This window comes from Papilio polytes, unplaced genomic scaffold (assembly GCF_000836215.1).
Source record: "Papilio polytes unplaced genomic scaffold, Ppol_1.0 DF820711.1, whole genome shotgun sequence".
Classification (NCBI taxonomy): domain Eukaryota; kingdom Metazoa; phylum Arthropoda; class Insecta; order Lepidoptera; family Papilionidae; genus Papilio; species Papilio polytes.
Window position 1 is genome coordinate 651,329 of NW_013528493.1, and position 16,593 is coordinate 667,921.

General features: G+C 35.2%; 2 protein-coding genes across 8 annotated transcripts in view; one reads left to right on the forward strand and one right to left on the reverse strand.

Annotated features, from left to right (window-relative positions):
* Positions 1–4,212, forward strand: part of LOC106110206 — a 23,198-nt gene extending 18,986 nt beyond the window's left edge. The window contains exons 6-7 of the mRNA XM_013291938.1: positions 2–120; positions 2,850–4,212. Coding sequence (XP_013147392.1) covers positions 2–120; positions 2,850–3,180 — 450 coding nt within the window. The 3' untranslated portion in view covers positions 3,181–4,212. The remainder of the gene's footprint in view (position 1; positions 121–2,849) is intronic.
* A 2,167-nt stretch (positions 4,213–6,379) lies between these two features.
* The window catches only part of LOC106110241 (protein-methionine sulfoxide oxidase mical3b), a 28,736-nt gene continuing 18,522 nt past the window's right edge, over positions 6,380–16,593 (reverse strand). For 4 of the 7 annotated variants that reach the window (XM_013291986.1, XM_013291985.1, XM_013291988.1 and 1 more), the window contains exons 20-27: positions 16,413–16,591; positions 15,620–15,726; positions 11,074–13,290; positions 10,729–10,794; positions 9,940–10,096; positions 8,984–9,163; positions 7,993–8,077; positions 6,380–7,280 (exon numbers count right to left, since the gene is read on the reverse strand). In XM_013291986.1, coding sequence (XP_013147440.1) covers positions 7,226–7,280; positions 7,993–8,077; positions 8,984–9,163; positions 9,940–10,096; positions 10,729–10,794; positions 11,074–13,290; positions 15,620–15,726; positions 16,413–16,591 — 3,046 coding nt within the window. In that variant the 3' untranslated portion in view covers positions 6,380–7,225. Of the gene's footprint in view, positions 7,281–7,992; positions 8,078–8,983; positions 9,164–9,939; positions 10,097–10,679; positions 10,795–11,073; positions 13,291–15,619; positions 15,727–16,412; positions 16,592–16,593 lie in introns of those variants that run through there. The other 3 variants (XM_013291989.1, XM_013291990.1, XM_013291991.1) reach the window with 3 other exon arrangements.

The following is a 16,593-nucleotide window of genomic DNA, read 5'->3' on the forward strand; positions in this document are numbered from 1 at the left end:
GGACGGCGAGCGGCGGGAAGGTGCTCGCCTTAACATTGGATCTATAATCGCGCTCGGCTCCTTCGGCGCACTCGTCTTCCTCATCGCCTTAATAACTACCATAGTCATCCTGTTTAGGAGGTGAGGGACAATCAATATCTTTTACGGATCATAAACTGTTAAAAATATCCTATACTGGATGTAAAGTTGGATCAATTCTTCATTAGACGACGGGAGAAAAGTATGAACAAGTATTTTTGCACCTCGATTCTAGCAAAACTCAAATATGAAACAACGTTAGTAAGTTTGAGGTATACTGATGAAAGTTACTTGCAACTTTAATGTGTATTATTACCTTAAATATCAGTTTTCAATACTTTAGAAACAAGGATTAGAAATGGAAAGTTCAATAATGAAATGGTATTTAATGATAGTTTTGTTGATACCTAGCATTATAGTATACCTGCTAATTGTGGATGTTAAGTTTCATTTCATGAGATAATTCTAATAGGCATTCTTGACATGTTAATTTGCTGTTAGTCGATAGAACTAATAAGATATTATAACTTGTTAGTAATATAATACTTTCTCAGTTATTAGTTATATCTTCAATTAATAACTATACATACATGATTTCCAACCGCATTTAATATTAAACATATTTAATACACTCCAACTACATTTTCACCGTTCTGCTTTTACAAACAATGTAGACGTAGATCCCAGGCGAGGATGAAGACACTTAAATCCTAAAGCTTTACTGCTATACGATTAGATTAGACACGTTTGTGCTCTAACTGAATGGCTGTCAGTTATCCTGTCCAATAGGGCAGTTACGGGTATCACGCGCTGAAAAACCAAAGTTCACTTATTGTCACAGAGCTGATTTTCACATATGCATTGAAGAAGTAAGATTTGCTAAATAAATACTGGCAGACAATTTCCCTGTGCCGTTTTCGACGACAGACGATTTTAAGTTGCCTACAATTTTACTTAACTTTATTTTTATTTTCTAATGCTTGATATCTATGTATTACCCCCTGCAAGAAGACAGACTTTCTGATGGAGCAATGGCGTCCGACACTGGATAGCAAATGTAAACTACAACTATTGTAGTTTTTATCCAGTTTGCTCTGTTAAAGAATGAATACGTCCATTCATGAAATCGTAAAGATTAATTTCATAATTAAAAATCCCAGAATGTTTACAAAAAAGGCGAGTTTTCTTCATGATATAGAATACAATACCAATTGGGCAATCACTTCAAATTCAGGAAGCTATTTTGTTGTTGTGGTTGAGAAATTGCCTTTTATGTCATTCACAAAATCATTGGAATTATTAAGTGACGAAGGAAATATTGTCGAAGATTGTTGGGAAAGAGTTACGTATTCTGCGTAATTTTAGCACCTCGCGCCTTAGGATCGTGCCTATGTTATTTTAGGGATACACCTCTGTCTACAGGATTCTATGTTTTGTTTTAATGTAAATGACAATGGGTACTATGAACGCCAGCGGCGGTCAGAAGCGACCCGGGGCGCCGCGGCCAGAGTGGCCGGCTCGCGAGTTACCTTCCCGCTGGTACACACTACTGGCGCTCCCCTTCCCGGACCAGCAAGTGGGAAGGCGAGAGTTCGCCCGTCCACTCCGCCATACACACCGCGCTGGACACTTCTCCAACCCATTATAGCGAGTGCGTTTATATTTTAAGGTTACACCTCACGCGGTATGGTTTACCTGGTGGCTGTTCTGCTTTTGCCGATACATAAATTTCGAACGTGCAACATGTCTCAGCTTTGCTCAGATTACATTAGCCGTTGTCGCTTTCTGTTCTAGATTTTCTAAGTTTGTTAATCTTGTGCGCCGACCCTTCTTGAATGGGATAAGGCCAGGGATACGATGGTTCAGTAGTTTGCAAATGAGAAAAAAAATCAATTTCTCTGTATCAAATGTACAACAAGTATTGTAGATAACTATGATTTAGTTACTTTGTTCAATTATGATAGTGCCTATTATTTTAGCACTACATACATTGTTAACAAGAAATTAACTGGTCAAGGATGAATATGAAAAAGTTTAGTTTAAATATTTGAAAGAGTTTCTGTACTCAATGAAACTTACAAAAGCGCTTTTTGGATTGCAGCATGTTTCGCCAATAGCCACCATGTTGCCTTACGTCACGCGAGCACCAGCACTTCATATTTCGTTTAAAATTTGGAAACAAAATTGATTATCACCGAACAGCACAAAATGTATTGATATGTTTATGATCACCTTAAAATATGATTTGCACGAGCTATACATGCATTCAAACATCACTAAATGCTAAAATAAATACACAATGATTGTAAATACATAATTATCACGATCGAAGCACTGATTCTGAATGTTCTGTAATACGCCAAAATATTATTATTGTTATCTTATTAATTCTGTCATCAAAATATTGTAAATATTAACAAGTCAGTTATAATGTGTGTTTATTCCTATTTACTCAAAACTTAAAGTAAATTAAACCTAGCGGTGAGAAATGCCAACTTGTTAATTTTCATTTAGAGTATTAAGTACAGTAATACTTACAGAAATAAAGTAATACAAGTGATAGGTACATCTCATCTTGTTAGTCCCAGGTTTTATAAATCCTACTGAATTCGGTTGTCACCCTCATTATATTTTTGTTGATCTAACGAATGTAGATGTAGTTAAGACGTCGGCTATGAAGAGTTTACCTAATATTAGAATTTAACATTATAAGGATTATAACACCGTGTGCATCCACTCCGCATGAGTGTGGTAAAGTAAGGGAGATGATGATGACATTATACCTAAAGTACCATTTATTTTAATGATAGTTAAAATGTAATATTCATCAGCAGGAAACACAACCACGGAAAGAGGTACAGGCACCACGTGTCCCCGGATTGTAACACGGTGGCGTCGCTCGACTCGTCCTCGTCGGAGTCCCGCAGCGGCCTCAACCGGTACTACCGACAGGCGTGGGAGGAGCTACACGAGGCCGCCGGCGCCAAGCACGGCCATAGACGACACGAACGAGAAACTCCGAAAGACGGCTCTGAACTGGTGGTGGCCGATGTCTGCCCCGCGCCACACTCGCGGGAACAGAGGAGGCATCACCACCACCATCGCCGCGACTGGGCCCCCCCCTCGCACCGTCCCCACCACAACCACAAACCTAGACATTAACATTATTATTCAAAAACTGTATCCTTCAATACACAAAGCGTATTGTAAGTTATATTCTAGGCATTTTAATTTAATATCTAATTTATTGAAAAACTTTCAGGTCGTTAAGGTTTAATGTAATCTCAGGGTTTACCAACCACTATACTAAATCTATATTTCTCTTTGTCAATTTATTTACTGATTTAGTTAGTTCATGAAGTATCGTGATAGTGGACAGATGTGCTCATCAGTTGCAGTACTTTATCAAATTATATTCTTCCGCTTTTGAACTATGATTACCTTGATCTTTTCTTATGTGTTTTTATTTATATATTTATCAAAGTCTTAAATTCATACAGTCTTATTTAGTATTAGTTTTTTCGAAATAAAAACAACGATAAAATGTAAATAATTTTATTAGATTTATAAGATTAGATTGAAGTTAATCATTGCTAATGCTCTGTACTTTGTGTTCTGTTCAAAATATGTTATTTTTTTCGAAACCTCTTAAATTATTTTATTATAAGACTTTATAGACTTGGAAGTCCTTAGATTAAACATGATAAATAAAGAATAAATTTGTTGCAAACTGGTTCGGTATTTCTGTTTGCAGCAAAATTTAAAGAATTCCAGCTACGAACTGAAAAATACTATTTAAATTTAGGAATAAATAAAAAAGATTAAGGCGGTCTTCAATAAAATGTGAAATAGATTATGCGATATCAATTAAACCGCTAATAGCTACTGTTTAATTGGTACAAAATTAATATTTAGTACAACTATTGGGACAAAATCAAATAAAAAAAATGTGCCATTAGACAGGCCGAGACAAAAGGGATCATGTAATAAATCATCAAAAATGTAAATATTAAAAAAACATCACTCTCATAATGTACAAAATATTCTAGCTGGGTCCTCATCTTGCACGTTTAATCAACCATTAAAAATCCTTTTCTAATAATTGTACGTTGTGCGAAATTTTGTTTTTATAACATTACCAGAATTAAAAGTATTATGTGTAAGTATATAATGTATTCTAGAATAAATTATTGTGATCATCAAAGAAATTTCTTATTTAAATTACAAACCCTGTTTTTCTTGTAATTAATGGCATTAGGTCGCTGTTAGAAACCAATGTGGAAACTAAATACTTTTAGAACTACTTGGCCTTCACTGCTCCAGATTGAAGTGTCCGTTAGTGTTGTTATAATTTGAATAATTCGCAAAAAAATTGGGTTTTGTCTCATTTTGTAGGGAAATCCGCCAAACAAGTCATAAAATAAAAACAAAACAACATATTTTGTAACATAAATTTATTTAATTGAATCAGCAATGAAAGCACATTCAAATATATTATTTCAATATCAAGAACGCAGTTATATTTTTATTAATATTCTTATAAATCTAATTGTCTGTATGAGGCACATTGTTTAGAAAATGACGTGATTTTACTTATTGCTATTGAACAAATATTTGAACATTGTAAGCGATAATGAAATAAAAAATACTGCAATGAAAATACAAAAATTTACATAACTTTAACTTAAGCAAAAATTGAACATTTTCAGCGGTGATGAAAAAAAGACTTACTAAAGTTCTACTGAGAGGACAAAGTAATTTAATTTGACAATTATATGAATATCATTAAAAATAAAGAATAAACAAGGGGCGTACGGTTCGTGCTCGAATTTTATTTTCAATATAGTAGAGTTTGCGCTACTTTTATTAGCTAATTACACACTTTAAGGTTTTCGCAGCCACCTCGCAGCGTCCACGCACTACGGTTATGATAACGCTTCCGATGTTAAGCAAAGTAAGTCCGCGTGCATAGAATGTGCCTAATCCTAAGCTACATTTGGGGTTCGATCGCGCTAAAGGTGCATTGCCAGTAACAACTCTACAGAACCTTAACTATATTTTGCTAACATTGACACTGCTCTTCACTATAATTCTAATACTAAAATATATTCATATATATTTATCCAATTAATCAGTACATTAAAGCGTTTGAACTTTATACTCTACTGTTAAATTTGCAAACATAGTTAATTTTGCACATATCTTTTTCAAAACGTATATTTTTTATAACAACCTTCTTTTCTTTTTGCTTTTATACAACTAGTGAAAATTATATGCAATGTGCGTACAAAAATAGTTTTCAATTTACTTACTAATTTTTCTTAAAAACAAGACAAGCTTTACGTTAAAACAGGAAGCGATATTGCGAGCAACGTTACTGCAAACATACAAGTGAAATTATTGATAAATCAGCATTTAAGATTGAGCACACACAATTTTATAGACAGTTTACACGCTATAGTTTCAACATTTGGCATATCTAGCAGATCAACACCCAATATTACATAAGTAAATAAACTACTTTTTTGTGAAAATATGTCATAAAATAAAACCCACGTGTGCAACCAGCCTAAATTTAAAATAGCAAAGTTCTCACTCATCCTGTAGGTGCACCTTTTGTTTCAGTTAACGCAAATGAACTTTAACTAAAAGTACATATATTGATTTTACTTTAATAGAAACAATCGAAGTCAAAAAGTCAAAAGTAGCATCAAATTCAAAACTCCAACTCCAAAATATAATTAAGATGATTCAATAAACAACGAGACTGACAAAGTTTCTCGTTTTCTCAGATATTATGTAATGCGTAGAATTAAACACGATTTACTTCTACGAATGAAATAATATAAATTTCATAAGTGCCACATAATATGATGTATCTACTTGGTAAATACACGTAACACAATAATTCAGTAAACAAATAGTCAGTGGTCAATACATAGAAAAGGCGTAAGTAATTTTTAAAACAACATTTTTTAATCTCGTAGACCATTAAACAAAATACATAGTTCATCAAAAAGTAAGTATATGTTTTCTTTTATTGTTTTAAGTCATCGTGTATTTTGATGTTTGGTTTAATATTTGGCTTTGGATAAACAGTAAAATAGTGTCAACAGTAGAAATATTACTAGATTTATAACTTTTGTAAATTATTAAATTCTTCCTCAATAAATATAAATATATTTTACAATACATTGTCTTGCTGAATTTTTTAATTTTAGTAAAAAAAAAGGCATCAATTAATCTTCAATAAAAAATTAATGTATACAAAAATAAATGTCATAAAAAAGTATTTGTGATGAATTTAATAAAACTCTAAAAAAAAGAGATAATTACAATTTAATAAATAAATATATATAATACGTCTAATAAGACTGTTTTATTAATACGGTAAAAATTACTTTAAAAAAACCTACGTGGCAAATAGCAATGTGATGTATTGTTTTGTATAGTATATTTGTGATGTAAATTCTATAACTTTGAAGATATACAATTTCTTTCGGTCCAAAAATAGACAAAATTAACCTAAGTATAAAACTTTTTTTGCATTGCAATTTCAGTGTGTACTAAATGTAATTGTTGTGGCGGTTTATTTTCACTCAATTACAAGTCATTTATAAAAATACATTACCTTTTTATTTGACGACATTAGTCACTTAAATCACTGGACAAATCCGGTCTACGAAATTACAAAACATAGACAGTGTTAAGATGATCGAATACAAAACAAAGCTTCATAAATAGTTGCGGTATAGTAGTCCACTATCTCTAACTAATAAAACTAAATAAAGCTCAATGATTAGAAACATATCAAAGTTCGCCTTTGGAAGTACTAGTAAAGATTGTTCGCAAAGACATTGACCTAAGTATGAACATATGATACAAATATATTGTCAAGTAATGATTCATTGATTTATGTATATAAATATAGTATATCTATCATCTTATCTTACAGCAAGGCTTAGATAATTGCTTTCAGGGTAACAATGCCACAAATACGGACACCTATTAACATATATTTAACATTTGTTCTAACATTAAGAGTGCAAAATTCTGCGATAGATTTTGGCAACAGCATCTTAGTCCAGTTTCAAGCGAACCTTGAACATATATACTCTGAGAGGAATATTCCATCTAAATATTTATTTTTTTAATAATAAACTTTAGAGAATTATATAAAGGTAAACATTAGTTTCCAGGCCGGGGTTTAGTCGCCGAGTTTATGATGTGTTCCCACGTTGTCGCTGGCTGCGTGGCGCCTTCTGTAATACGTTTACTTTTTATCTATACATATGTAATAAAGCGTACACATACGACCTCATGACGTAAGATGTCAATCACATGATATCATACTTCATACTAATATAAATGCTAGAGTTTAGATGGATGGATGTTTGTTACAGTTTGTAGCCTAAACTGCTGAACGATCTTAATGAAATTAGCCATACATGTAGATAACCTGAAAGAACATAGGCTACTACACTTATGATTTTTTTGATTCCACATGGAAATCGCGGGCGAAATCTAGGTTTTAAATAATTATTTCTTTATAAAAGCCCTAAATTTACGACACGCTTAAGGCTATAAATTTTCACGCTATTAAACCTAGGTGGTAACTAAATTGGAAAAATTCATGTGGGATGAGCACCACAAACTACAAGCCGCCAACATTAAGGAAACCAGGTAAGTATGGTAATTAAATTTTAACATTTGCAATTATAAATTTGACAAATGTAAAAAAAAAGTTTTTATAATACGGATGAAGCTGCACGGAAACATCAAGTCCTTCATAATATTGTATCACTCCACTCTTATTCACCATGTATAAATAAGGCATATATGTATAAGGCAACGGTATATATGTATAACTTTGCTTTTTTAAGGATATATGTTCGGTCTGAAGGTATCGTTCGTTTGTATTGAAGAATATCAATAGAATAGAATTTCATTAAAAGTAATGAAAAATGAGCTAACCTGTCAGCTGCCATAAGAGCTTCGTGAGCGTCGCGCTGCGCAGTCACCTGCACTAATTCAGCAACCGCCGCCGCTTGTTGTTCCGCTGTAACGACAACGTTCAAATAAGACAGTAGCAGTTAGCAGTAAATCAACAAGATCAAAAGTTAGTTTGAACCGTTCAATGCTGAGAACATGCATTTACAAACGCAGCGATGTTAAACATTTTTAATATGTTAGATGAAGTATAGACGTAGATTTACTGTGCTAAAATGTTTATAAAACACTTATATGTACATAATATCAAGTTCTTAGGAGATAATAACAGATAAAAATATACAATAGGCAATATGCATGTATTATTTTCTTTTTTTACTTGTTATAAGACAATGAGAAAAAAATATTGACTCATAAATATTGAACCATTGAGCTAAAAAAAATTATGATCATTATTGTGCGGTTAAAACGCGACCCAGGAGTTAGCTTGAGACAAGTGACAACAATCGTCCCATTTCATTCAATTAATTCATCACATTCGCTCAGTTGTCACTTTGATGTCAAAAACAACTAAGTATCTTATTGGTTCTCGGAGTTATCAAAAGTCAAAAACCGATTCATTTTCATTATTCCAGTTACAAACAATTGGTAATTAATGATTCTCTTCATTTATTTTTTGTTTAAAGTTAGTTTCGACATCGTGTTTACAGTAAAATACTTCAAGAGTGATTTCTACATAAACAAACGTAAATGACCTATGTATTGACAACACAGCGACGCCATAATAGATAGGTCATTCGCTTTGACCAATAGTGTACGTTTTAGATCTTAGAGAGGGAATTTTAAAAAATACACTTTAATGATTAAATATCGCCACTAAATATCATTTTATTTAAAAAAATTACAGCTGTTTTTAAAGTAATAAAGTATACTTAAAAAAGTCCAATTTGGCGTCATATGCATATTACCTATTGTCTGCAAAGAAAACCCATGGTAATTGTTATATGAAGGTTACCAGACAATGGTCTGCTAAGTCGTCGTTCGAGGTGCGCCAGTCTAACGTTGTGGTCTGTGTTGTGACGTGAGTGTAGTGCCGGGGCGGGGCGGTCGCGCGCCCGCCGCTGCGCCACCAGCCGCGCCCACCGCGCCTCGAACCATAGCTGCATCGCATCCCGCTCCTCGATATCCATCACTCCTATTGTGTTTACACATTACCTCACACCAAATACACCCTTCATTAAGTGCATGCAATCTCAAATACAGTCATGGCTAAAATGTCTATTTTAATCTACTAGCTGTCGCCCGCGACTTTATCCACGTGGAATTAAAAAAAAACAAAAGTGAATAGCCTATGTATTCTTCTAGACTATTCTCTACATCTATACGAAATTTCATCGAAATCTGTTCAGCCGTTTTGACCACAAACTCTAACAAACATCCATCTAAACTTTCGCATTTCTAATATCAGTAAGATTCCAAATTGATTTTAACCCTAACACATTTTATTGTACTTGCATGCGGTACGGTGTTTTACTTTTAAATTAATAGAATACAATTTTGATTCAACTATGTTAAGAGATCAAATGTCTTGGTATCAATTAGAAAACTGATTGTTTTGCCTTGTATGTACTTACATACAGATAGATACATACAGATTAGATACAGAACACTTGTTCTTTCTCGCAATCGCACTTATCTCCGTCGCAGTCATACTTGGGGGAACTAGGAGATAAACATAAACTTAAAACAAATTCCATGCTACGAAAACATACATTCTCTAACTGATCCAGTAAAATTCTAACACGTTACAGTTATATGCAGGTGAACAATGAATTTAATGATTTATTAAATGAAGTTATTATTATCAAAAATTAGAAAATGTTTGCTTATTGAACATTTCTTATGAATTGACAGACCTTTTATTAAACGGATTAAATGTATATTAGTTATGTAAAATGTTTCATTAATTACCTGGAAGCCTCCTACACGACGAGTGCGTGTGTATGGGCGGGGAGTAACAGGCAGGGGGCGGAGGCACCGGTGGGGGCGGGGCCGGGGGCGGGGACTCCTGTAGCGTACCAGTCGACTTGTGCGCGCCGCTCATTGACTGACTCATTTGCCGACTTCCCTGCAAGATCCAACACTCTATTGAAATATCTCTCATTTACTATATTCTAAGACCCATGGAAAGGAAACTATAGAATGCAGTTAAAGATCAAAACCAAAGACATTGACTAAGTTTGTAAAGTTGTAAAAAAGAATGGCTTTACTCACTATAAACTTTAAACAGCTTTATTAAGTACTGTTAAGCCAGAAATTATATTTTCAATACACATTATCATTAACATTTTCTGTATTATTTATGAAAATAATACTAGAAGTAATCAATGTTTGGGGAAACAAGAAAATTATTCTAAATACAGGAGTAGCGTAGCTTTATATTTTTTGCATAAAAGCCATACAAACATGCATACTATAGTAGCTCCAGCGGCAATATCGATATATAAACTAGTTTATACTGATATTTTCATACCTATAAAAAGGAAAATGTGAATAATGAATTTAACAACGTTGACGTTGCATCGACTGTAGTTCTATAATACATTTAATGTATTCTTAAAAGAAGATTCAGCGTCAAGTTGGTACAGTAATAGCAAAAGCAGAGGAAAACCGTGTCCGAGCGAGACGCGAGAGATAGCGAGACAACGTACAAAGAGCAGATGAATGGTGCGACAGAGATGGGTACAGCATGCGACTCACTAGTTCACGATACTGTATTTGATATGCTTTGCTTACGTGCGACATCAGGTCCGGCTCCGAGACCCACTGAAAATTCAACTAGGGTTAGTCTACTCAGGGTGTCCTTCAAAACGTCAATTTCGAAATTAAATGTGCCAAAAAACGTTATTATCCCTTTCCGTGACAAAATTTCGTCCGCCAATTAGTGGACACCCGAACTAAAACTATAAATATTATAAGCCTTCTCCAATTTTAATTTTATGAACTTCGTATTTGTATGTACAATATTCACAATTGGTTTTAGTATTGATGTATAAAGGATATGTATTTATTATTTTATTGTTTAAATAGTAAAAAGAAAATTACCTTGTGGCGTGGTCCTAGACGTCTATTTAAATAATTGGAAATGCTCTTCATGATACCTTTTCTCCTCCTTTCTGTTGCCAATTCTGGGTCAGAGAGGGATGGTGAGACAGATAAAGATATTTGAGGCGACATTGGTCTAAGGGGCGGTGAGGTATAGGAGGACGGGGGCGGGGGCGGCGGCGGAGGTTGTTGCTCGGGGAGCACGGGAGGTGGAGGGATTGGGGGTGGTGTGTTAGAAGCGGGCGAGACTTTAGTTCTACGAGACGACTTCTTACCATCCCGGGGACCACTTCTTACCCTTCCCAGAACTAATCCCCTTACTATATCGTTAAGTTCATCTCTCTCTCGTTTTATTTCTTGTACTTTAACTGTTGTGTCCCGCATAGGGGATGGACTAGCAGGTGATATCGATCCTGAACTAATGTTAGCAGATATCGAGAGATCCATGCTACGGCATGGTGAGTCTGAGTTACCACTTCTTGAAATGGAACTATTGAAAGGTACTGTGACGGATCGGCAGATTGCTGGTGAATACATTCGTATAGTATTGGAAGAGCCAAAAGAGACAGGCGCATTAATGCTACCATTATACGTAGAATCTCGGGAAAGACTAAAGTCTTGCGCTAATGGTGGTGATATATCTTCTGCAGAGTTCTTAGACAATGGACTATTAGCTTTTACTTTTCCTGTATCTGAATTAGTTTTATCTAAAGCAGACGATACTTCTGATAAACTAATAGACGCCACGTCACTAAGCACTGTCATCAATTCTTTATTGCTAGTAGGAGTGCTATCATTAGCAGTTTTAGTTTTCTCTGTATTCCTTTGTAAACTGAGTGAGGTATTTTCGGTACTAGATTTCTCGCTTAATTCAATTTGTGCTAGTTCCGTAATGTTAGAAGAGTTTTGCTCTTTTGGAACGCTGTCTTCTTGTGAGTCATCTTTATCTATAAATTCAATGACATCAGAAACATCATTTCTCAAGTTTTCTCTACAAATGTCAATACCCGTAGGTTTCAATAGTCTTTCCGAAAAAGCTTGTTCAAAAAAGTTCATTGATCGATCGTTAGTTGGATAGTATGGTTCTACCTCTATCTTATCGTCAACAAATTCCATATAGCCTTCATTCCTTGGTGTAACCGGCGTACCAATCGAAGGATCTTGATCGCCTTCGTCCGCGAACTCGAAATGTTCGAGTGCATTGGAATAGACAATATTATCTAAAGGACTACTTCGCCCGCAAACGTGTGAAGCAATAGCTGCAATATTTTTAGCATCGTGTATTAATTTTGGGCCACTCAATGTCCTCGGGTTTTGCTTTCTTTTATTTTCTTTGTCGTCTATACCACACTCGTCTAACACTGCACTTTCAGCTGCCCAATCTGACAGTTCTGTTTCAGTCAAAGCAAGAGTGGTAACATCACGACAAGATTCTGACGATTCTGATTCAGCAGCGAGTATTGTAGGTACGTCCGATAAAGCTGTAGCAGATAGTTTTTCGCCAATATCATCAATCCCAGTATTAATAATCATTAAGCTATCAAGTTGTATTAATTCTCCGCCCTCGTCGTGCACTTCCACCCGAGGGACCGTTTGATTCGGAGCAGTATCTGTGTTAGAAGCATCATCATCGGATAAAGAATCAGATTCTAAATCAGGTTCTTGTTTTTCTTCATTTATTGGCTCCCTCCAATCATTTTTACATAGTGGCAAATCACATTTTGTAAGCAAGTCAACTTGAGCATCGGTATGTAAGTTCTTGATAATATCTGGCATTGGTTGGATTTTGTTTTGCACATCCTCAGTCAAACGAAAAGTAACAATTGGCTTTTGTGGTTGGACTTGAGTGGTCGGTGCGGGAGCAGGGTGTAACATTTTTTGAAATTCTGTTATATTTGATCGAAATGCTTTGACTTTAGTATCTAACTGAGAGGTAGAGTCTGATTTTCTAACTGCCGGCGGTGATGGTTCTCCTAACAAAAATCTCCTTTTTAATTCTAAGGCACGTTTAGTGGCCAATCCACCTGCTGATCGAGTTCTGCTAAGAGGGTATTCTTGAGGAGGAGGAGGGGCCGGCGGCGGCGCCTCCGTTACAAGAATTGCAGGAGGGGAGGGCGCCGGTACACATTCTTCACGCGCAAACTCACTATCTGTTGACACTTCCGTTGCCGAGGATACTTCATCATCGCTTGATTCACTTTCATCTTCAGACTCCACCTGTTACAACAATTTTAAACACATTGATTATTTATAATAATAAGTGAATTAAAACATCGTGATACAATCTGTTCATTATCTTACATGTTTGTCTTATAATAAAGTACATAGTGCTTTAAAAGACTAACAAGGGTCCGATGACCCTGCATTTCACTTAGCATATGCCGTTGCATATGCTAAGAGAAACAACATGAACGGGAAGCTAAACAGAGCATTTACGTTATTGAGTGACAACCATATTTTGGAACATATGCGCATTTGTAGAGTTAGAAACCTTTCGAGTTTTGTGGGAAAACCGGACAATTATGCAAGAAAAAATTAAGCTATTTCTTGCAGTATTGTACGCAAGTGTCACTTTTGACAGCCACAGGCACGTGTTCTGTAAAAACGTTGATCCATTATTTTTTTGCCGAGGCTTGAGTTTTCCCTTATTATTGTTCTTTGTGACTACTGTTTTTCCTCCTTTTGGATGTGGAAGTGTTGCTCCTACATGAGGCAGCATAGTCGAAGGAGGAGTGTGCCGCCTGAGATCGGAGTATCTGCTGCCAAGAAGTTTAGGAAGCAATCAACAAGCCGAAGGCAGCCAATAAGATGAACCCAGCTGATGTGCTTGTCGCTTCGTTGTAAGTGAGGTTGATCGCTGTTTTAGTTTTTTTTTAATTTTTAGCTTAATAAAAAAAATGTTATAACAAAAACTATTTTTTATAAATAACAGAATAACGCGACAATGTCAGCTTCAGCTCAAGACCCGTCATAATCAATAAAGCTGTTTCGGAGATTAACTGGAACTAACCGACAGACAGACAGACAAAAAAAATGAATGCAATTTTCGTTATCAACAACATAAAGGTCTAAGGAACAGTAACGTACCATTTTATTAACATTTTCATAAAATACTTGAGTATTTCTTGGTTTTTTTATGTATTTTTTTGCAAAAGTGGAATTTTCTTATGACATTGCCATACAGACACTCCGATTTCATTATATTTGTAGATAACACACAATTTAACATACATGCTTTTGAAAAAGTAATATAACGTAACAATTAGTTTTGTTAAATAATTATGCTTGAAAATACACAATTAAACACCAAGCTGTCTGAAAGGGACATTAGTTCGCAGAAAACACTCTATTAACACCTCCCTCCGTCACCCTTGATTATTATAAATTGGCATTTATGATATCAAAAATTTACTAATGAAGATGGGTTGAAATTTGTCCTACTGTTGATTCAAAAGAATAAGATAACAAAAATTAGTGCTGAATGAAGAAGTTTCCATTTTTTACCATTATTTTATAAATTAGAATTAAAATATCCCATAAAACGAAAAAAAAAAAGACGATTAGTTAATTTTTTAATGTCGTTAGACTAAATATTGACTTGAATAGTAAGTATTCCATTATTTTGATGTTGAGTTTTAAAATTTAAGGACCTCTCCCATCACTGACTGATAGAGGTTTAGATAGCTTAAAAATGACGTTAGATAAGGTAACAAAATCCGATATTTCCATCATACATTTCACACGTTGGATTGTTATGAGGCAATTTAAAATTTGGTGGGACAGGACCTAAATCTCACAAAATACCTAAACATAAATAAAATTACAAATACATTTGAATATTGATGTCGCTGCGAGTCACAGGTAAGATATGCGCAGGGAACTAGAAATTCCCGGTACTTTAGAATACAGTTATCAAATACTAAACGTGGAAACAAAGGCCCAGAAATACAATCGGAAGAACTAGGAGCTGTTTACGCGTTAATAGCGCCAATAATAGGTCCGGATTTCCGATCACGTAGCCGAGGGTTCGAATCGCGCCAATCGATTATTGTCGTAAACCATGTCCTACACAAACTTTTTTTTTTTTTATTAAAATAAATTAATAAACTAACGATTTCTAGAAATATGCTTGGTAGCGCTATGTTCTAATTCTGACTTAAATTCCACTTGATTTTTTCTTCCGATTGCGACATATACAAGTTTTAACTCTCAAATTGCACGATTCCTTCTTTCTAAATACCATAAAGTGAAACGGGTAGTAAATTGAACATAGATCAAGGGACAAATAAATGTTTTTTTTTAAATAATCCATTTGGTATTGAAGAGAAGACTGATGTATATCATGTATTTAAGGGTTGACATATTTGTAAGGAAACTTCTACACTCATGATTAACGATGGTAATAAAGTCCAATAATTATAGTTTTTATGGGTTACGAAGTCGCGAGTGGTATGTTGTGAAAGGAATGAGGGGTGAGGGGTGACGGTTGTCGGGAGGCGTCGCGCGCACCTCCCGGCCTACATTAGGCAACAACGCAGCGCGATACCTCGCTGCTGTCGGTGGGCGGCCGCTTCTCCTCCGGCACCTCGCGCCGGCGAGCCTCGCGTGCAGCTCGCATGCGAGAACACGACTCCTTGCCTGACGACTCCGCACCTGGAAACATGCCACAAACATAGGTTTCTTACGCAACTCACATTTAACAACATAGATTAGAGAGTGAACAACATTTTTTCACCGGTAAATTCTTTGAAAGGTACTGTCAGTTGTCAAGTTTAATACGCCACCTCAACTCCTTGTTATAATTCATGTTACATTATAAATGCGAAAGTTTAGTGGATGGAAGGATGTTTGTTAGTTTGTAGCCTAAACGGTTAAAAGAATCTCGATGAAATTTAGAATAGATGTAGATGATAGTTTAGAAGAATACAGACTACTTGTGCAAGACAATAGTTAATAGTACATAATTTATATATAGTAAATAATTTAATGAAAATAACTTTCAGTAATGTATGTACAGTTCATTTGAAATATAAATAAAATCAGGGAGGTAGAGCTGCTTTAGCCCCCCACATATTATTACGCCCCCGCAGCGAATATTTCAGTTACAGAAGTGTGGACCTACAGTCAAGTTCATTCAAAATCAAGTCTTTTATTTTACACGTACGTGTATCCCGCACACTACTCACTTGTGTTTTTTTTTAATTCCACGCGGACGGAGTTGCGGGCAAAAGCTAGTTGGTCATAATACGCATAAGGTTTTACCGAAAACTCGATACACAGTATAATAGACGTCACACACACTCACAAAGTTAGTTCAAAAACAACAAAAAAATACTAACCTTCATCAGAATTATCATCATAGCCAAATGAATCATCTGATAAAAATGAAAAAAAGGCGAGATCTTTCGGGTCATGTATGATGGTGTCTCGCGCCGGTCCAGGGGCCTGCAAGGCGCGCGCCTCCTCCTCCCCCTCACTTTCCACATCCGTCCATTCATCGGATGAAGCCTTCTCGTCGCT